The sequence below is a fragment of the Cetorhinus maximus genome, chromosome 1, assembly GCF_964194155.1.
Source record: "Cetorhinus maximus chromosome 1, sCetMax3.hap1.1, whole genome shotgun sequence".
In the NCBI taxonomy this organism is placed as follows: Eukaryota; Metazoa; Chordata; class Chondrichthyes; order Lamniformes; family Cetorhinidae; genus Cetorhinus; species Cetorhinus maximus.
In genome coordinates this window covers 216,350,315-216,372,450 of record NC_135879.1, presented here as the reverse complement: position 1 = coordinate 216,372,450, position 22,136 = coordinate 216,350,315, and the positions used below count along the sequence as shown (strand labels likewise).

General features: G+C 45.7%; 1 protein-coding gene across 6 annotated transcripts in view; it reads left to right on the top strand.

Annotated features, from left to right (window-relative positions):
• fgfr3 (fibroblast growth factor receptor 3) overlaps positions 1 to 22,136 on the top strand; it is a 167,732-nt gene that overhangs the window by 46,247 nt on the left and 99,349 nt on the right. For all 6 annotated transcript variants that reach the window (XM_078553126.1, XM_078553118.1, XM_078553134.1 and 3 more), the window contains exon 2: positions 5,577 to 5,812. In XM_078553126.1, the coding sequence (XP_078409252.1) occupies positions 5,641 to 5,812 (172 nt within the window). In that variant the 5' untranslated portion in view covers positions 5,577 to 5,640. The remainder of the gene's footprint in view (positions 1 to 5,576; positions 5,813 to 22,136) is intronic.

The window sequence follows — 22,136 nt, the reverse complement described above, 5'->3', positions numbered from 1 at the left end:
AATCCCCTGTGACATGGAGATGTGCCTCGCATGTCAAAAACACTGATGCATCAGGTGCCCCCCGCCCCCTGCTAACTCATACTGTTATCACAGAGCCTCAGGGGTGAGTTTCCAATCTGATATGACACTCGCACTGGTGCCAGTGACATTTAGTCTAGAATGCAGGTTCGCTCCGCAAGCATAGGCTTTGAAGTGTAAAAAGGGACTTGGCGAACTTTACCAAAATAAAGAACACCCTCGTGTGAAAGCCTGCACAAAGTATCATCAATCATGTAAAACAAAAATAAAAATACCTGGAGAAACTCAGCAGGTCTGCCAGCATCTGTGGAGAGGAGCATAGTTAACGTTTCGAGTCCGTATGTCTCTTCAACAGAACTAAGGAAAAATGGAAAAGAGGTGAAATATAAGCTGGTTTAAGGTGGGGCGGGGTTAGAGCTGGATAGAGGGCCAGTGATAGGTGGAGATAACCAAAAGATGTCATAGACAAAGGGACAAAGAGGTGTCGAAGGTGATGATATTATCTAAGGAATGTGCTAATTAAGGGTAGAAAGCAGGACAAGCAAGGTACAGATAGCCCTAGTGGGGGTGGGGTGGGGTGAAGTAATCAAAATGGGCTAAAAGGTAGAGATAAAACAATGGATGGAAATACATTTAAAAATAGTGGAAATAGGTGGGAAAAGAAAAATCTATATAAATTATTGGAAAAAAAAATCAATCATGTCTTTGATAAAAGGGTGTTGTCAGAAAACTGGTTTCCAAGCCTTGCTTGGCTGCAGCCATTTTCAGTGTCCTTAAATTATTCTATGTTTAAATGCAGCAGCCTTTGCCTGGAAGCCATAACCTGCTAATGGTAATGAGCCATTCTACAGTTAAGACATTTTCGAGTCAGCAGGGCTGTGTCTCCTTTCCTTCAGGTCCCATGACCCAGAGAGAGTATTGGCAACCATGGACTTCCATTGGATTGGTTCATGATTATGCTTGACAAAGTACTGCAGTGGTTTGCTGCTGGGAGGGCTGATATCACAGGTAAATGTGATCTGTGCTTTTTAGCAGTGTTGGCAAGAAATGCAATTCTTTGGGCTAAGGTACGAGAATAGATGCAAAATGTTTGGTGATTTCCTACCGTTTTCTCCCTTTCTCTCCTGAAGATTAACTCTCAGCGGTAGCTGGTTGGCAGCACACCTCCCGCTACCTCCTGTAAGTGGCTTTATCGTGTGTGAGATCGGACGCTAAGATCGTGATTTTAGCACCAAGCAGAAGGTCTAGGCTTAAATGTCTATCAGCTGGCTTTCCACCCCATCAAGGATTGAACCTGATTTTCTTTCTCTTTTCACTGATTTGAACACCAGCACATTTTTCAGCAGGCCATCTAGCAGGAACAGGATGTGCTTGGTCTCCCCTCCCTCTCCACCCCGTAGCCAGTTGTAACATCCCAACTCTGAACCTGCCTGAGACCTTTGCAGCTCAGGACAGAAATCGAACCTGGAACACGCATGACTCCATAGCACAAAATCCTCTCTTTGAGGAGAAATTGAAAGATTCGGTCACCAGGCTTGGAGGTTTTCTTGCAAATGCTTTTTTTTAAAAAAAATTTCTTACGGCGTCAGCTTGACTCAATTACTGGTGAGTCAGAGGTCATGGGTTCGAACCTCACTCCCGAATTCAACACATCATCCAAGCTCACACTTCACGACCTGATGAGATTGCTGCAGTGTTGGAGGTGAAGTCTTTTGGGTGAACTATTGAACCAATTGCACATTGGAGATCCCGTAACAGCACACAAAGGAGGACGACAAGTTTTCCCAGTAACTTGGCCAACATTCCTCCTCAACCAAAACCAGATTAACTGGTCATTTATCTCTCTGTGTTATGGTTTGTGGGATCCTCAGTTGTGTACAAGTTGGCAATGCTTTTATCCCCATAACAACAGCAAGTTTACTTCAAACAGGATGCCCTGCAGGATGTTGTGCAAGGCAACATGCAAATGAAAGGTTTCTTTTGATTTGCTTGGCAGAGTATTTGAGGCTTTTACACAGTTGTATTAGCCGTGGAGATAGCTGGTCTTTTAGGAATCCCACTGATAAGGAATGCATTGTTAGTTTAAAGCTGTGTTATGTGGCACAATGTCACTGCCCACCGTTGGGTGTTGACCCCCCCAAATTCTACCCCCCCATCACATCCCCCCCAAATCCTAACCCCCAATCCCACCCCCCCAAATACTAACGCCCACCCTACACCTCCCAAATCCTATCCCCCATCCCACACCTCCCAAATCCTAACCCCCATCCCACACCCCCAAATCCTACCCCCCAATCCCACACCCCCAAATCCTACCCCCCAATCCCACTCCCCCAAATCCTAACCCCCACCCCACCCCCCAAATCCTACCTCCACCAATCGCACTCCCCCAAATCCTACCCCACCCCATCCCATCCCTCCCAAATCCTACCCCCTCCCCTCAATCCCTCCACCCCAAAAATCCCACCCCCACCTTCGGGCTGTACAGTAAAGATAGAGAAAATAGCTTGCCACAAATTATACGTTTTGGAATGGACAGCGTCTGCCAACTTGTCATCAGAATGAAATTTTTGAAATGAGTTATTTACGGCTGGAAAGTTTTTGGAAGCAGCAGGGCTTTGGGATGATATATTGCCTGCTGTGGTATATAATCCACAGCTCCTTGGACACCGTTCGAGGCTGTTGATTTTACTACCCGCCCAAAAGCCTGTAACATAAGGGACATACACAGCCCAGCAGATTGCAAGCTGTTTCACATCCCAGTGCCTCCTGCAACTCTGGTGAGCGCAGGTTATTGCTACGGCTGCACAGCAGAGCAGAAGCATGTTGTAAGATGCTTTCACAGTAGTGTGTGCTCTCTTGCCTTTGGCTGAACTTGTGGATCTGATCGACCAGTTCTCTGTGGGTCTTTGCGAGACACCAGCCAGTCCTTGTATCAAAGTACAAGAAAGGAGATCGGTTTTCCTCAGTTGTAACCCTAACTGTTACCCCAGTTTGATAGCTACAGCCCCCTTAGCAAAAATTAAAAGTGAGAAGTCCTTTCATCGAGACAGTGTGTGTGATAGGGGCTCTCTCCCTAAACCTGCATTTACGTTGAGTGAGATCCTTGGCTATTATTTCCAGCTTCCATTAAGCAAATATTATGGGATGCCTTAGCCAGTACTGGAAAATTTCCATTTGCCAGATCAGTCAAGATCTAATCACGAGAACAGGTTCAAGGGGCTGAATGGCTTACTCCTATTCCCCCCTACGACTTACAGCCAGCTCTGTCAGTCCTGTGCTTGGGGAACTAGCGCAATATAAAAGAGTCCAACTTATAGGTATCATGCCACGTGCTTTATCAGTGTAGAGTGAGGGGGCTAGTTTATGTTTATGGAATGAGAACAGAAAATGCTGGAAAAACTCAGCAGGGTTGGCAGCATCTGTGGAGAGAGAAACAGTTAACATTTCGAGCCCGTATGTCTTCTTCAGTGCTCAGATTTCCAGCATCTGCAGTATTTTGCTTTTATTTAATGCTTATGGAGGTTTACATCAGCTTCAAGATAAAAAGCGTGAACAGGCAGTGCAGTGGTAATGTGCATTGATGCACGAGCTCTTACATAAACAGGCGATTATGAGGTGATTTGATAAAAATGTTTAAACGTTTGATGGAATAGGAAGTAGATTGATTCCAGTGATCCAGGGCATTCAAAACAACACAGCTTGCATTTATATAGCCACATTAATGTAGTAAAATGTTCCGAGGAGCTTCACGGGAGTGTTATCGAACAGAATTTGACACCCAGCCACATAAGAAGATGCCAAGACAAATGGCCTAACGCGTAGTCAGAAAAAAAAAAGAAAAAAAAAACCAAAAATACCTGGAAAAACTCAGCAGGTCTGGCAGCATCTGCAGAGAGGAGCACAGTTAACGTTTCGAGTCCGAATGAGCCTTCAACAGAACTAAGTAAAAATAGTCAAAGAGTTAGGTTTTACCTCTTAAAGGAAGAGAGAGGTGGAAATGTTTGGGGGAGGAATTCCAGCACTTGGGGCCAAGGCAGCTGAAAACAGCTGGACAAGAGTTAGGACAGAGAGCTGGGATAGGGTTATTTTTAAACAGACCTGTGAGGCTGTAGAATTATCAACTGGAGTTGGTGTTTGAAGAAGACCACATGTTAACATTTAAAAATAGACGCACACAGAATTTGAGCAACTGATCACGTGGACGTTAAGTGACATGGACTGCTTGGGCCAAACAACTGGTTTCTGTGTTGTGCTTTCTATGTAACAGAATGATGGGATGCACGCTTGTAGGCAGTACCCACATGGTGAGATTCCCGTCTGCACCGTGATAAAGGGTAGGTAGGGGCACCGACTGAAGTCCACTCCCTCCCTACATTCTCTTCTAGCAGTTAGTTCTAAATTTATTATTCATTCACGGGATGTGGGCTGCGCTGGCTGGGCCAGCATTTATTGCCCATCCCTAGTTGCCCTTGAGAAGGTGGTGGTGAGCTGCCTTCTTGAACCGCTGCAGTCCATGTGGTGTAGGTACACTCACGGTGCTGTTAGGGAGGGAGTTCCAGGATTTTGACCAAGCCACAGTGAAGGAATGGCGATATATTTCCAAGTCAGGATGGTGAGTGACTTGGAGGGGAATTTCCTGCCAGTGGTGTTCCCATTCATCTGCTGCCCTTGTCCTTCTGGATGGTAGAGGTCGTGGGTTTGGAAGGTGCTGCCTGAGGAGCCTTGGTGAGTTCCTGCAGTGCATCTTGTAGATGGTACAAGACTTGCCTTTGAGGAGTACTCATACTGCTTAAGTGTAAACAGGACATATTTTCTATATCTGGCATGACTGATGAAAAGCGAGTATTTTATTGGTCAGATTCTGCAATTCTTGATGTCATGAAGATGGCGGCCAGCATTAGCGCCCCTACAGGGCTAGTGTGAAAGCAGTTATTGGCATTGCTTGAAGTTGTGCCATGGTAGTGTAATGGTTATGGTACTGAACTAGTGACCAGAGGTTGAGTAGTCCAAATCTGAACTATAATACGCTTCACCCATGCCGCCAACCACCTCCTTTCCCTAGTCCTGGTGAGAACAGATTTTTTGATTTCTCAGGGAATCAAGGGGTGGGGAGCAGGTGGAAAAGTGGGGTTGAGGCAGAAGATCAGCCATGATAGTCTTGAATGGCAGAGCAGACTTGAGGGGCTGAATGGTCTACTTATGCTCCTGTTTCCTAATTTTTTAAAAGGTTGCAGCTTCCCAGAAAGGAGTCTTTCCTTTACATTAGAAGAACAGTTTCTCATCATGGAGTGTATGCAACCTGATTACATTTCATATAATGTGCATAATCCCCGTCAAATATTCTGGCAACAACCTTTAAAAAATGATGTTCTATTTTGGGTTGTGGTGATGAAGGTGTAGCACAGCGCTCCTGGAAAATCAATCTTGGAATATCAAAGCTTTTAAGGACACACGGATGTATGTTGCTGGTCGCTCCCTGCGGTACGATTTATGATCAGGCGGAGATAAGGAACTCGTGCGCATGTTAACAACTCTTTTCATGCCCTCTCTTCCAGTGCACTCAGCGCAGGCAGTGGCCAGTGGAATCGCGGTGCCCATGACTGTGAAGAACACACACAGATGATGACTGAGGCTGGGCAGGGCCGCAGCAGTCGGATTGGCAGCAGCTCTGGAGGAATGATCACCCTGTGGTACGCACTCTGCCTCTGCTTAGTCACCGTCACCAGCGTCCCAGCTGCCAGACTCCGCATTTCAGAACCTGAAGAAAAATCCACCAGACGCCCTCCCTCAGGTAAACATCAGAACCGCATTTCTTTTTCTCTTCATTTTATCTGTACTTTTTTGGGTGAAGGGGAAGCGGAAAGGTAGGGATCAACGGGTTCTTTTCTGTGAATTGTTTTTGCCTCTTACTTTTCGCACAATTCACTACAGGAATATGGGCATCGCTGGCGAGGTCAGCATTTATTGCCCATCCCCTAATTGCCCCTGGAGAAGCTGGTGGTGGGCCTGTCTATGTGATGAAGGCCCTCCAACAGTGCTGTTCGGGAGGGAGTCCCAGGATTTTGATCCAAGTAGGAACGAATCTATTACCATGCAAAAGCAGTGACGCTCCTGAACAATTTATTGGGTGAAGCAATTCCTGATGTTCCAGTTTAACAAAGTCCTCATAAATTCTATATTTATAACAGTTCGTTATTTTGGCTGCTCATTTTTTTTCTTGGAGCCTTTATCTAACAGTCAATAGTTTGACTTCTATGGGAGAAAGAATCTGGTCTGTTTAAAAACCTCTGCCAACTGAAATCCTGACGTCTGAGTAGGAACAAGATTATTTACATAATCTGAACTCAGAATTGAGTTGTTTTCGCCGCTCGTTTTTTAACTGCGGTCCATTATTGATGTTGTTGCGTAACAGGATTTGCTGGATTTATCTCGGCCTTTTCCCGCCATCACCTCTCTCCCCCCCACCGCCGAGTTGGTTGGAGGGCCAGCTGGAAAGACTAGACAACCATTTGGCAAGGCCTATCAGTGCATACAGCTTGCTGCACCACCCCCGTCCCAGCCTGGCAGCGTGTTGCCCACCCGCCACATGTAAATTTCAGTGGGGGGGAGGAGGGGGTGGTAGGACCCAGGAGGCTGACCCATTTCCCTACTTTCTGCTGCTGCTGACCTCATCTGCAGAGGGATGGTTCCTGTGGCAGCCCAGAAAAGGCCTGCTGATGCCCCCTTCTGGAGGGGAATGGCTCATTGGCGAGCAGCTCTGACACCCCTCAACCTTCAGCCACTCACCATTTTCAACAGCAGCCATCTCCGCACTCACCCTTCTTCCCCCCACCCCCCTCCACCAAACCCCACCTGAGTCCGAAATAAAACCCCGCTTTGCTTTTTGGGCTGTTGCTGCCCTTCTCCAGTGACTACCTTTTACTTTTATTCTTTCCAGGGGTGTGGGTGTCGCTGGCTAGGCCAACATTTATTGCCTGTCCCTAATTGCCCTTGAGAAGGGGGTGGTGAGCTGCCTTCTTGAACCGCTGCAGTCCACATTGTAGGAACACCCACTGTGCTGTTAGGGAGTTCCAGGATTTTGACCCGGTGAAGGAACAGTGGTATATTTCCAAGTCAGGATGGTGAGTGGTTTGGAGGGGAAATTCCAGGCAGCGGTGTTCCTATGTGTCTGCCCTTGTCCTTCGAGGTAGTAGAGGTCGTGGGTTTGGAAGGTGCTGTCTAAAGAGCCTTGGTGAGTTGCTGCAGTGCATCTTGTACACACTGCTACCATTGTACAACCATGGTGGAGGGAGTGCATGTTTAAGGTGGTGGATGGGGTGCCAATCAAGTGGGCTGCTTTGTCCTGGATGGTGTTAAACTTCTTGAGTGTTCTTGGAGCTGCACTCATCCAGGCAAATGGAGAGTATTCCATCACACTCCTGACTTGTGCCTTGTAGATGGTGGACAGGCTTTGGGGAGTCAGGAGGTGAGTTACTTGTTGCAGGATTCCCAGCCTCTGACCTGCCCTTGTAGCCACAGTATTTATATGGCTGGTCTAGTTTAGTTCCTCATCAATGGTAACTCTCAGGATGTTGACAAAGTGGGATTCAACTATGGTAATTGCAGAGCTCTGAAATGCAGAGGGATCTGGGTGTCCTAGTGCATGAATCACAAAAGTTTAGTATGCAGGTGCAGCAAGTAACTCGGGAAGCTAATAGAATGTTATCGTTTATTGTGAGGGGAATTGAATACAAAAGTAGGGAGGTTATGCTTCAGTTGTACAAGACACTGGTAAGGCCGCATTTGGAGTACCATGTACAGTACAGGTCTCCTTATTTAAGGATGAATGTGTATGCATGAGAAGCAGTTCAGAGAAGGTTTACTAAATGAATACCAGGAATGGGCAGGTTGTCTTATGAGGAATGGTTGAACAGGTTAGGCTTGTATCCACTGGAGTTTAGAAGAGTAAAAAGCAACTTGATTGAAACCTTTAAGATCCTGAGGGGTTTTGACAGGGTGGACGTGGAGAGGATGCTTCCCCTTGTTGGAGAATCTAGAACTAGGGGTCACTGTTTAAAAATAAGGGGTCGCCCATTTAAAATGACAAGGAATTTTTTCTCTCCAAGGGTAGTGAGTCTTTGGAACTCCATTCGTCAAATGGAGGTGGAAGCAGAGTCCTTGACTATTTCTAAGGCAGAGCTAGATAGATTCTTGATAAACAAGACGGTGAAAGGTTATCAGGGATAGGTGGGAGGTTACAGCCAGATCAGCCATGATCTTATTGAATGACAGAGCAGGCTTGATGGGCCGAGTGGCCTACTCCTGTTCCTAATTCGTATGTTCATATGTAATGCCATTGAATGTCAAGTGGTGATGGCTAGTTTCTCCCTTGTTGGAGATGGGAGATGGCCTTGCACTTATTTGGCATGAATGTTTCTCTCCCCTTCTGGAAGTCCTGCTACAGCATTTCCTGAGTTTTCCAGCCTTTCACTAGTAGGATCCCTTGCGTTGGGAGACCACGCCGTGGACTTTATAATCCCCGAGTTCGGGAAGATTGGTCAGAGTCTCGAAGCAGGGACAGCAAGTGAAATACATGCCCCAACCCTGCTTCAATGCTAAACCTAGGAATCCCAGGCCTCTTTCTCTCGAGCATTGCTTTTATCCTGGTGACTGTGAGGTGATTGCGCTGCTGGTTTCTGGATTAGTGTAGCTGGCAAAAACTACAAAGTAAGTTGGAAAAACTCACTAAGGCTAGGATCTCTAGGGAGATCAAGTGAATCCAGCCAGTTTACAGTAAAATTGCCTCTAGCTAGACAAAACCAAAGCTTTGGGATCTTCTTTCGTAGTATGTGTGTGTGTTTGTGTGTGTGAGACTGTGCATGTGTGTCCGTTTGTGACTGTCCCTCGCTGCCTGCCCACATCGAGCCACTTTCCCCCAATTTATTTGCACATGTGCTCACTCATTGACTCACGCACTCATTCACTTACTATGCACAGAATGTGTCCCATCATTTTGTTTATCCTTTCGTGGGATGTGAACATCATTAGGAAGGCAACAATTGTTGCCCATCCCTAATTGCCTTGGAGAAGGTGGTGGTGAACCACCTTATTGAACCACTGCAGTCCATGTAGTGTTGGTACATTTGCAGTGCTGTTAGGGAGGGAGATGGCGAAGTATGGTCATGTCACTGGGCTAGTAAGCCAAAGGTCCAAGCTAATGCCCTGGGGATATGGGTTCAAATCCTGCCAATGGCAGCTGGTGGAGTTTGAATTCAATTAATTAATAAATTCAAATGATTAATTAAAAAATAGAATTGAAAGCTAGTCTCAGTAACAGTGCCATGAAACTACCATCGATTGTCGTAAAACCCAACTGGTTCACTAATGTCCTTTAGGGAAGGAAATCTACCATTCTCACCTGATCTGGCCTCCATGTTACTGCATACCCACAGCAGTGTGGCTGACTCTGACTGCCCTGCTGAAGTGACCCAACGAGCCACTCAGTTGTCATCAAACCACTGCACAAAAGTCATCTTATTATAACTTCCTTTGTCACACTATATCTTTATCTACCTTTCAGTGTAGTTGTCTCTCCTTTGTGCTCTCTTTGTCATTTTCTTTCTCTCTCTTTCTCCATCTTCCCCACCCCCCCACCCCCACTTCTCTACATCTTTTCCTCTCCAAATGCTATATACAGCATAGCAGCTGTGTTTATTATTTGAAGTCATGCAATGGAAAGTAGCTTTTTCCTAGTTTCCTGAAGGAGGTAGAGAAATGGTTCTTGAGCTGTAACAGATTTGGCGACTTTTGAATCATTTACTTGCATAAAACCAACAGTTAAGCTGAGTTGTCTGGTGGAGGCCAGAAGCTGGAGGTGTTACCTTCCTCCCCTCCCCCTCCTTGATTTAACACCATAAATCATTGCCTAGGTTGTTTTTGTCAGCAAGAAAGCTATAATAAAACACATATTCTAAATGTAACTCAACACAGCTTATTTTTCACAGCTAAACAGGTTGATTTATGGAGCTCCCTGAGTAGCTGCTGATGAATTTGCAGGAGTTGGAAATAAAGACTCTGCTGATTAGGACTGGAGCCTGCTTCTTCCCCCTGAAGAACTGTTGCGTCTTGTTGCTCAATGCGAGCTGATTGTGCTGTGTGCAGACTGTGGCTGAGGCCTCTAATGTGCTGGAAGGAGTTCCTCTCATGAGACCGTTACCAGCCACCCCGCCACAAGTCTACAACAGAACATAAGGGTCCTACTGCTACTGAGTGAATGCAGCTTTGTGCTTCCACGGGCCCTCATCTATAATACCCACGTTGAACCAAAGCTTGCTGCAGGAGCCTGAATTTTTGTACCATACCGAGGAAGGGCAGACTAGGATGAAGCAGGGGAAAGAAGAGGGGTTGCTTTGAGGTGGGATTGTGTAGGTTGCCGATATTAAGGTCTCCAAAGGGAGATGCCTCGTTCCTGGCAGGGAGACAAGAGATGCCGGTTTCCGCCTGAATGGAGTCCAAGGCATAGGCACAAGGGGCCTCATCTGGGCTAAATTTCCCCTCAGCTTGTTAGATTTTTGTGAATGGGAGTAGAGAGGCTAGGCAGAAAGTGAATGCAAATGCCATTAACAAGCTGCTTTGCAGACGATTAAAGGGGTCATTGAACCCTTTGCCTCTTCAAGGATCACGGTCAGTGTGTTCGCCAGCTGAGAATGGGGATTCAGGCACTAAAAGCGATCTCTATAGGAACTCTAACCTGGAGAGGGAGCTGTCAATGCCATTCTCTCAGTTCTCCTGCCACACTCGCACATATAAAGGACCCCACTTCCGGAGGCCCAATGATGGCATAACAAAACCAGGCCCTCATGGCTTTTGTGAGCTAGTGCAAGATTGGGCAACTCCTGCACTGACTTGCTAAGAACACAGAGCCAGTTTCCATGCACGCTTTTGTGTCACAACACAGGTCACAGCATGACACAAGTGCATGGACGCACAGAGAGGCTGCCCGTGAATTGCCAGGCACACTGTTTCACCATGTACAATTGATGTGGCGACATAATGGACCGTATTTTCCTCTAAAACTAATGCTGAGGCTCACAGCACTCATGAACAAATCAGGCAGCAGCTTCTGGTGAGCACACCTCTGCAGTTAGATGCACCAATCTGGATGTTGCTATCCGAGATACTCCTCCAAAAGCTTCCCATAGATGGCATCTCACCCTCTGACACCCCACTCATATGTATTGAATGGAGTGAAGTTGCTGTACTTATCTCATAGATACAGATTAACTCTGCAAAGGAAAAATCGCAGGCTTTTCCATTCCAGTCGAAATACCTTTTTAACTGGGTGCAAAATCTTAATTATTCGCAAGGCGGTTGACCCTGTAATGGCCCAGCAACCACTCAGTTGTATCTGACTAGTACAGAAAAGCTGAAGAAAAATAAAACCACATGGACCACCCAGCATTGACCTAGGGATCGGAAATTACCAAGGATCGCCTGCCCTGTCGACCCTGCAAAGTCCTCTGCGTTAACATCGGCAAGCCAAAATTGGGAGAACTGTTCCACAGACTAGTCAAGCAACAGCCTGACATAGTCATGCTCACTGAATCATACCTTACAGACAATACTCGAGACATCGTTATCACCATCCATGGGTATGTCCTGTCCCTCTGCTGGGGCAGACCCAGAAGAGGCAGTGGCACATTGGTTTACAGTCGAGGGAGAATGGCTCTGGGAGTCCTCAATATTGACGCAGATAACATGAAGTCTCATGGCATCAGATCAAACATGGGCATGGAAACCTCCTGCTGATTACCACGTACTGCCCTCCCTCAGCTGATGAATCAGTGCTCCTCCCATGTTGAACACCTAATGGAGGAAACACTGAGGATGGCAAGGACACAGAGTGTACTCTTTTATCAAGGGTGGTTCAGTAGCCCCAATACTAAACCGAGTTGGCCAAATCCTGAAGGGCATACCTATCAGACTGGGCCTGTGGCAGGTGATGGAAGAACCAATGAGAGGGAAAATCTATCTGACCTCACCATCACCATCTACCTGTCACATGCATCTGCCCATGACAAAATCAGTAGGAGTGACCACTGCACAGTCCTTGTGGAGACAAAGGCCTATCTTTGCAACTGAGGACACCCTCCATCATGTTGTGCGGCATTACTACCATGCTGAATGGGATAGATTCAGATCAGGTCAATACTGGTCATCCATGAGGCACTGTGTTCAATCAGGAGCAGCAGAACTGTACTCAACCACAATCTGTAATTGTCATGGCCCAGCATATCCCCCACTCTATCATTACCGCCCAAGCTAGGGTACCAACCCTGATTCAATGAAGAGTGCAGGAGGGCATGCCAGGAGCAGTACCAAGCATACCTAAAAATGAAGTGTCGACCTGGACTACATGCATGCTAAATCATGGAAGCAGAATGCAATAGACAGAGCTGTGCAATCCCACAAACAACGGATCAGACCTAAGCTCTGCAGTCTGGTCGCATCCAGTCGTGAAGAGTTGTGGACAATTAAACAACTAACGGGAGGAGGAGGCTCCATAAATATCCCCATCCTCAATGATGCCCAGCATATCAGTGCAAAAGGCAAGGCTGATCATTTGCTACAATCTTCAGCTATAAGTGCCAAGTGGGTGATCCACCTTGGCTTCTTCCTGATGTCCCCAGCATCACAGATGCCAATCCTCAATCAGTTTGATTAACTCCACGTGTTATATCAAGAAACGGCTGAAGGCACTAGATACTGCAAAGGCTATGGGCCCTAACAAGATTCCGGCAATGGTACTGAAGACTTGTGCTCCAGAACTTGCCGTGCCCCTCGCCAAGCTGTTCCAATACAACTACAACACTGGTATCTGCCCGTTAATGTGGAAAATTGCCCAGGTATGTCCTGTCTACAAAAAACAGGACAAATCCAACCCGGCCAATTACCGCCCCATCAGTCTCCTCTCAATCATCAGTAAAGTGATGGAAGGGATTGTCAACAGTGCTATCAAGTGGCACTCACTCAGCAATAACCATCCCACTGACACTCAGTTTGGGTTCTGCCAGGACCATTTTGCTGCAGACCTCATTACAGCCTTGGTTCAAACATGGACAAAAGAGCTAAATTCAAGAGGTGAGGTGAGAGTGACTGCCCTTGACATCAAGGCACCAAGTGTGGCATCAAGGAGCCCTAGGAAAATTGAAGTCAATGGGAGTCAGGAGAAACCTTTCCACTGGTTGGAGTCTACCTAGCACAAAGGAAGATGGTTGTGGTTGTTGGAGGTCAACCATCTCAGCTCCAGGACATCACTGCAGGAGTTCCTCAGGGTAGTGTCTTAGGCCCAGCCATCTTCAGCAGCTTCATCAATGACCTTCCTCCCATCGTAAGGCCAGAAGTGGGGATGTTCGCTAATGATCATACAATGTTCAGCACCATTCGCGACTCCTCAGATACTGAAATAGTTCATGTCCACATGCAGCAATACCCGGACAATATCTAGGCTTGGGCTGATTAAGTGGCAAGTAATATTCGCACCACACAAGTGTCAGGCAACTCCAACAAGAGAGAATCTAACTAACTTCCCGTGACATTCAACAGCATTACTGATTAATGCTGAATCCCTCGCCACCATGCTGGAGTTACCATTGACCAGAAATTTAACTGGACTAGTTATATGAATGTCCTGGTGGTGGCTTAGTGGCTTTGTCATTGGACTAGTATTTCAGTGACCCAGTGTAATGCTCTGGGGACCTGAGTTCGAATCCCAACATGGTAGATGGTGAAATTTTGAATTCAATGAAAATCTGGAATTAAAAGTCTGATAATGACCATGAAACTATTGTCGATTGTTGTAAAACCCCATCTGGTTCACTAATGTCCTTTAGGGAAGGAAATCTGCTGTCTTTACCTGGTCTGGCCTACATGTGACTCCAGACCAGCAGCAATGTGGTTGACTCTTAAATGCCCTCTGCACAAGGGCAATAAATGGCCCAGCCGGTGATGTCCACATCTCATGAACGAGTAAAACAAAAGTTCTCTGTTTTTCTCTCTCTCTCTTAATCAAATCTTTCTTTCACTCTCTTTATTTTGCTTTCTGTACCTGATTTATCGCTGAATTAAATACTTTAACTGACACTTTCTGCTTCACATTCCGCTGCTTATTAACAATACTTCAATCTGACTGGTTAAGGAGATACATAGTTACTTACCTTGCTCACCAGATTCCAGATGCCCTGTAGGGGCTGACACATCTTTTGGATGGTTGGCTGATAGGCACTTGCTATACGAAAGCCCTGACAAGTACAAGTGTGCCATCTGTCCTACTGATTCCCAAAACCAGCTGCCAATGGCCCTCTAGTGGAAGAGCACTGATAGTTCAGGGAAGGTAGTCAAGTGGAGGCCAATTTAAATCCTGTGATTCAGGGTAAAACTACCTCTTCACTGAGCTTCTTCAAAACGTGCTGTAACATTGTATTGTGTCTCTCAGCACATGCTGTGAGGCTTAGTTTAAAAAAACTCAAGAACATTTCTGTTAATTAACAGTTTAAGTACTTCATCTATCGATAAATATTCGCGACATTTAGAAAATATCAACGGGATTAGACAAAATCAACATGGATTTATGAAAGGGAAATCATGTTTGACAAACCTACTGGAGTTTTTTGAAGATGTAACTAGCAGAATAGATAAGGGAGAACCAGTGGATGTGGCGTATTTGGATTTTCAGAAAGCTTTTGATAAAGTCCCACTTATGAGGTTAGTGTGTAAGATTAAAGCCAGTGGAAATCGGGATAATATATTGGCATGGGTTGAGAATTGGTTAGCAGACAAGAAACAGAGAATAGGAACAAACGGGCCTTTTCTCGGAATGGCAGACAGTGACTAGTGGGATACCGCAGGGATCAGTGCTTAGGCCCCAGCTATTCACAATACATATCAATGATTTGGATGAGGGAACCAAATGTAATATTTCCAAGTTTGCTGATGACACGAAACTTGGTGGGAATGTGAGCGGTGAGGAGGGTGTGAAGAGACTTCAAGGCAATTTAGGTTGAATGTGTGGGCAAATACATGGCAGATACAGTTTTACGTGGATAAGTGTGAAGTTATCCACTTTGGTAGGAAGAACAGAATGACAGAGTATTATTTAAATGGTGATAGATTGGGAAATGTTGACCTACAAAGGGACCTGGGTGTCCTTGTACACCAATCACTGAAAGCAAGCATGCAGGTTCAGCAAGCAGTTAAGAAGGCAAATGGTGTGTTGGCTTCATTGCGAGAGGACTTGAGTACAGGAGCAAGGATGTCTTACTGCAGCTGTACAGGGCATTGGTGAGATCACGCCTGGCATATTGTGCACAGGTGTCCTTACCTAAGAAAGGATATATTTACCATAGAGGGAGTGCAGCGAAGGTTAATCAGACTGATTCCTGGGATGGCAGGATTGTCGTATGAGGAGAGATTAGGCCAACTAGGCTTGTATTCACTGGAGTTTAGGAGAACGAAACGTATAAAATTCGGACAGGGATGGACAGACTGGATACAGGGATGATGTTTCTTCTGGCTGGGAGTTCTAGAACAAGGGGTCACAGTCCCAGGATACAGGATAGGCCATTTAGGACTGAGACGAGGAGAAATTTCTTCACTCAGAGGGTGGCGAACCTATGGAATTCTCACTAGAATGACTTAGTCCTTCTATGTGAACCAGAGATATATAATAACTGTATATGGAACTGTGTTGCCTAGTAAATTTACATTAAGAACTATTAAGTGTAGGGAAGTTAATGGTGAAGTTTGCATATTTTGTATAATGAAGCATTGATTGTGCATTACCTATGCAGCCTTTGCAAAAGCACACAATGACACAAAGCCTCTCCATTTAGCATAGTCTATGCTTTTACAAACTTATACCAACTCCTAACTCGCACCACATCCCATTCACCATCATTCCTGTTCACACTGACCTCCATTGGCTCCCGATTTGGCAAAGCCTCTATTTTAAAATTCTCATCCTTATTTTCCAAACCCTCCATGGACTTGCCCCTCCCTACATCTGTGATCTCCTCCAGCCCTAGAACCATCTTGAGATATCTGCGCTCCTCTAATTCTGGACCCTTGCACATCCTCAATCTTAACCCCTCCCCCATTAGCGGCTGCACGTTCAGCTACCTGAGCCTTAAGCTTTGGACCTCCCTCCCTGAACCTCTCCACCTCGCTACCTCTCGCTTTTCTTTTAAGGCACTTGTTAAAACCTACCTCTTTGACCAAGTTTTTGGTCATCAGTCCTAATATCCTCTTATGTAGCTCGGTGTCAAACTTTGTTTGATAACCCTGCCATGAAGCACTTTCGAGGCACTTATTGCATTAAAGGCACTATATAAATACAAGCTGTTGTCCTTATGCAGCACATACCAGGTACAGTGTACATTGCATTGATTTCCCAATAGGGGATGCACATAGCATAGCTTTTCCAACACATATCACATGTAAGACCTTACACTAAGCTTTCTCTTTATTAAGCGCATGGAGCATTTACATCAACCATTTAAATAAAAACTTCAAGTTTCTTGCAGCTTTCTCCAGCCACTTGTGCAGAACAGATGTCCCGAGTGACTACTGAACTGAACCCTTTAAACCACAAGATTTTTATAAGTATTGAGAGTTTAAGAAATGCACTCAGCATTTCAATTATTTCAAACAACCATTTAATTATAGTTTGATTAAAGACTCACGCATGGGGTATAACATTTATAAGGGTAAGATCCAACAGCAGATACTGTTTTCTGTTTCCTGAAAGGTGGTTGGTCATGCAGCAGTGAGCAAGTGGTTTGAGGTTCAGATTAATTTGACGGACTTTCCACAAGCCCTTTATTAAAACTACCTTACGCCAAGCTGCCACTTATCCTCTTCAAGACTGTTTGTTTTTCTTTGGGAAAAGTAGGCTGAGAGGATATTTGATCGAGGTCTTCAAAATCATGAGGGGTCTGGGCAGAGTAAATAGGGAGAAACTTTTCCCACCCGTGAAAGGATCGAGATTCAGAGGGCACAGATTTAAAGTAATTGGCAAGAGAAGCAAAAGCAACAGAAGAAAAATCTTTTTCACGCAGCAAGCGGTTAAGGTCTGGGATGCACTGCCTGAGAGTGTGGTGGGGGCAGGCTCAATCGAAACATTCAGAAGGGAATGAGACTGTTATGTGAAAAGGAAGAATGTGCTGGGTTATGGAGAGAAGCCCCTTGGAGTTGCACCAAGTGAATTGCTCATTTGGAGAGCCAGAATGGCTGAATGGCTGAATGGCCTCCTCCTGTGCTGTAACAATTCTGTGATTCATTCTCATATTTAAATCCCCTCTCATAGCTCACCTCTCCACACCTATATAACTTCCTCTCTCCATCCAAACACTTTACTGCTCTGGCTTCTCCCCACCCCATCTCCTTCCCCATTGCTCTATCATTGGCAGCGTGTTGTTAGCTGCCTAGGTTCTGGAAGTCCCTCCCTAAACCCTCCACTGCTCCACTTCCCACTCCTCCTTTAAGCTCTCTCCTTAGATTCCTCCTCTTTGGCCAAGCTTATGGTCACCCCGCCTAACATCACCTTTGGCTTAGTGTCCATTTTTTGTCTGATTTCCCCCTCTGCCACCTGCCTTGAGGTGTCCTTCTATGTTAAAGGTTCCTCATAAATGCAAGTTGTTATTGCTGTTCAGTACTTGTGGGGTAAGGCGACTCTAGCTTTCAGAGTATGGCAACTGTTATTAACTTGAGGTGAAGTAAATCCAACTGTTAAAGGATATGGTGATGGATGTGGTTGTGAGGCAATGCTGAGCAATGGTTATGGAATAACATGGACCCAGTGGCTGCCAGAGGAGCCAACCCCAGATGTTGCAGAATAACCTGAGTCCAACTGCTGTGGGGCTACTTGAATCATTTGTTATTAGGTATGGGTGACTTGAATTGCCATAGGATAAAGCAACTTCCAGCAGTCACAGTGTCAGCCAACTCCAGATGTTTCAGGGTAAAGTGACTCTCTCTGTTGTACAGGAAAGAACAACTTCAGCTGTTAGTACATCATTCCACTGTTAAAGAATGCAGATTATTCCTGTTAGCTCAAAGTTACAAATTGAAAATGCAGGTTAATTCAAATATGAATTGTATTTAAGAGGGAGACGGAGTAATTTTAATCTATTGGCATGACTGGATAATCTGGATTTTGGGGGTTAAAATGACTTTGAATTATGAAGAGTGGACTGTAATCTGCAGCGAATCATATTATACAAGCAATCGATTTATCATGTGCACAGGTGTTGATTGTAACCAGCAGTGTGTATCAAAACACCTGACAAAATTGCTTCCATCAAGAATCTCCTTCATACTTTACACCACCTCTCACCTGTGGTTGGACAAGTGCTACTGTGCTTTAACTAATCCCTATAAAATAGATTTTTGCAATTTCGTGGGAAAATAATGAAGAGAATTGCACTTTAATTACAAGATTAAAAAACTTACAAACGTACGAAATAGGAGCAGGAGTAGGCCACTCGGCCCCTCGAGCCTGCTCTGCCATTCAATAAGATCATGGCTGACCTGAATGTAACCTCAACCCCACATTCCTGCCTTCCCCGATAACCTTTCACCCCCTTGTTAATCAAGAATCTTATCTAGCTCTGCCTTAAAAATATTCAAAGACTCTGCTTCCACCACCTTTTGAGGAAGAGTTCCAAGACTCTCAGCCCTCTGAGAGAAAAAAAATTCTCCTCATCTCTGTCTTAAATGAGCAACATCTTATCTTTAAACAGTGGCCCCTAGTTCTAGATCCTCCCACAAGAGAAAACATCCTCTCCACATTCACCCTGTCCAAGACCCCTCGGGATCTTAAAGGTTTCAATTAAGTCACCTCTTACTCTTCTAAATTCCAGTGGATACAAGCCTAACCTATCCAGCCTTTCCTCATAAGACAACCAGCACATTCCTGGTATTAGTCTAATTTCCTTCAGAGAAGACAACCCACCACCCTTACCTGGTCTGGCCTACTTATGACTCCAGCCCCACACTACGCGTTTGACTCTTAATAACCCTCAGGACAACCAGGGATGGGCAATAAATGCAGCATTTGAGAAAAAAACTTCTGAGTAAAGCCAACAATAAAATGGACGTGAACATGAGTATGAACAATGTTTTAATAAGCGTACTATTTTAATATCAAATACGCCAGTGGCCTCTGTTCTTAAGATTGCCTACACATTCTTGCCTAAAAAGAGGCTTGAAAATTATATCACTTGAGACACAGGAAATGACTTCTGTTGAAAAGGTCACTTCCTTTCGGAAGTCTTAAGGAAGCTCAAATAATGGTGTGTACCTCGATTGCCAAATAGTTGCTTTAATTCATTCCAGAGCTGTGCAATTTGCAAAATGTTGTCAGTAGGTGCTATTTTTCTAAATAATACCAGAGGCCAGACTTAAAATGAGGTAACAAGTAAGTTACTTGATGGAGCAATTAGAGCTTGTGTGACCATTTGAAAATGCCAAGGTGTTAACCCTTTCTTTGCTGACCCTCAGTGATATCCTTCCATGGCTCTCTTAAAGGCAAAGCACTGTACTGTGGTTGCCAGGTCAAAGAGGTACAAAGCAATATGATGCCATATCTGTGGTGCCTAGCATCTGCTGTTGTTTAACCTGGAAGCCTTTATTAGTGTTTTGTAGCTTGTCTTAACAGCTACTGGTGAGACTTGCTGAGAGCTTGCTTCAATGGGTTGCCAGTTCGGAATGAATGCAAACAGTGGGGAGGGCAGTGAGGTACTGGCTGCTGGCCACACCCGTCCCAGGGAGAAAATACACAGTTACAGACTTTGTGGAGGGAGAAGTCCTAACAAGAGCTGTAAAGTAAAAGCAGAAGCAATAAAACGGGGGGGACCTGAGGGCAAACAAAACCCCCTTGTATGGCAGCTACCACCCTCACTCTCACCAGGCTGAGTTAACCGATGTTAACTATTGAAACAGAAAACGGATAAAGTGGAACCACCCCCTCATGATAATGCTCCTGTGGGCAGTGGATGTTGATGGCCATCTTTACTTTTTGGTCTCCACAAATTGATGCCACTTTGCATCCAGTTGTTTGTCAATGAAATCCCTCCCGACACTTTGCTCACTAAATGGAGAGAGTGACCCCCCCCCCCCACCACCGCCCCCCGGCTGATACCTTTTATGCCCATTGATTGTAGTGACCTGTAAGGGGTCAGATAAGAGTTGAACCTGAGACTTGGTGATCTAAGCAGCTGAGTCACTCACTGGACAGTTCCTTTAGCAACTGAGCCCGTGCTCCTTGTTTATGTTAGATTTCCGTAAGATTTTTTTCCTCATAGTTGGAGTTACATTGGGTTTAAGTCCATCGCCCCTATATCTAGAAATGGTTGTTACCATTTGGGGATATGAACGTAAGTGGGAAACACATCCAGAACATAAGAAATAGGCCATTTGGTCCCCCCGAGCCTGCTCCGCCATTCAATGAGATCATGGCTGATCTCCCTTAACTCCACCTTCCCACCACTATCCCCATTTCCCCTAATTCTCTTAGTACTCAGAGATCTATCAACCTCTGTCTTCAATATGCTCAAACAACTGAGCATTCACAGCTCCCTGGAGTAGAGAATTCAAAAATTCACAACTGTCTGAATGAAGAAATTTCTTCTCATCTCCGTCTTAAACGGCTGACTCCTTATTCTGAGACTGTGACCCTGTGTTCAGATTCAACAGCCAGAGGAAATATTTTCTTGGCATTTACCCTACCAAGTCCCTTAAGAATTTTATAGGTACTGCTGAAGAAAGAAACAAGTTGTCGAAGCTTTTTGTCTTGCACTCATCAGGACAGCGTCTCAAGAAAATCAAATCTCATTGGGAACAACAATTTATACTGCATGAGAAGAGAGTGCGATTGGTTGACAAGTGGACCTTGATTGGTGGAGGCATTGGCATGGAGAATGCACCAGGGAACAGTTAACTGCCAGGCTTTCGTTTAAACTCAAACCAGGCAATTTGACTCTGATTGGTCAAAACATTGCCATACGAAATGAACCAGGAAGTGGCTGTCCCCCAAGCTTCTGTTTAGTTTAGAAAGGCACAATGCATAGACATGGGATGGAATTGTCCCAGATTTGTACTAAGTGCGGTAGCGGGCAGGGCAAAAGGAGGTTTTACCCGCCAGCCGTAATGGTGGGTTTTTGCACTGTATCATCTCAATCCCACCTCATTAATCATGTATTCCTGGGAAGCACGCCGTTTCACTGCCAGGCAGCCTCCAATTCACCCGCCTCGCTGTTTCCTCACGCTGGGCGCCATATTTAAAGTGCAGCCACTCGCACACCTCTCAGTGCTTTCAGGCCAGAATGGCACTGGTGAAGACATGGCCCCAAAAGCCAAGAGGACTACAGCCCCCCAATTACATGATGCCTTCTGGACACCGTTGGAGTCTGCCACAATGTCCTCTACACCCGCTCTGGCTGCCGGAGGCCCATCAGTGTCACCACTCTGGCTTTGGGAGGCGGTGGCGGAGGTGGTCAGTGCCAATGCTACAAAGAAGAGGTTTGCCATCCAGTGCAGAAAGAGGATGAATGATCCCATCCATGCTGCCAGGGTAAGGCAACCATCTCATCACTCTAAACTCACACACTCACAAGCCCAGCACATATCCACTGGTATCTCACTCACTGCCAACTCACCACGCACTCTCTCACACGCTCCTTTGCATCTCCATCTGGCCTCATCTCCTCTGGAGACTGCCTCCTCGGCCCTCACCATCTTGAGGCCACTTGCACGGATCAACATGTGTCCCCACGCACACCCTGGGATACCCCCCTCCCCAGTACAGCCCTCACCCTGCAGCCTCTTCCCTTCCCCTGCACTTCCCCCCACCTTCCCCAAGCAAGCTCTAGCCCTGCAGCCATTGAAAAGCCACCCCCGCCTTACAGCTGGTCTCGTAAGTAGAGACCTGCCCATAATACCCCCCTAAAAGTGATTTGGTTCTGTCTGCGAAGCCTGGCGCTGATGACCACGAGTGCTGCCTGAACCAAGACAGGCAAACAAACCTCGAAGTCCCGAGCGAAGTGCAGCCTGCCAGATGCACGTCGCATATGTTCAGTTGT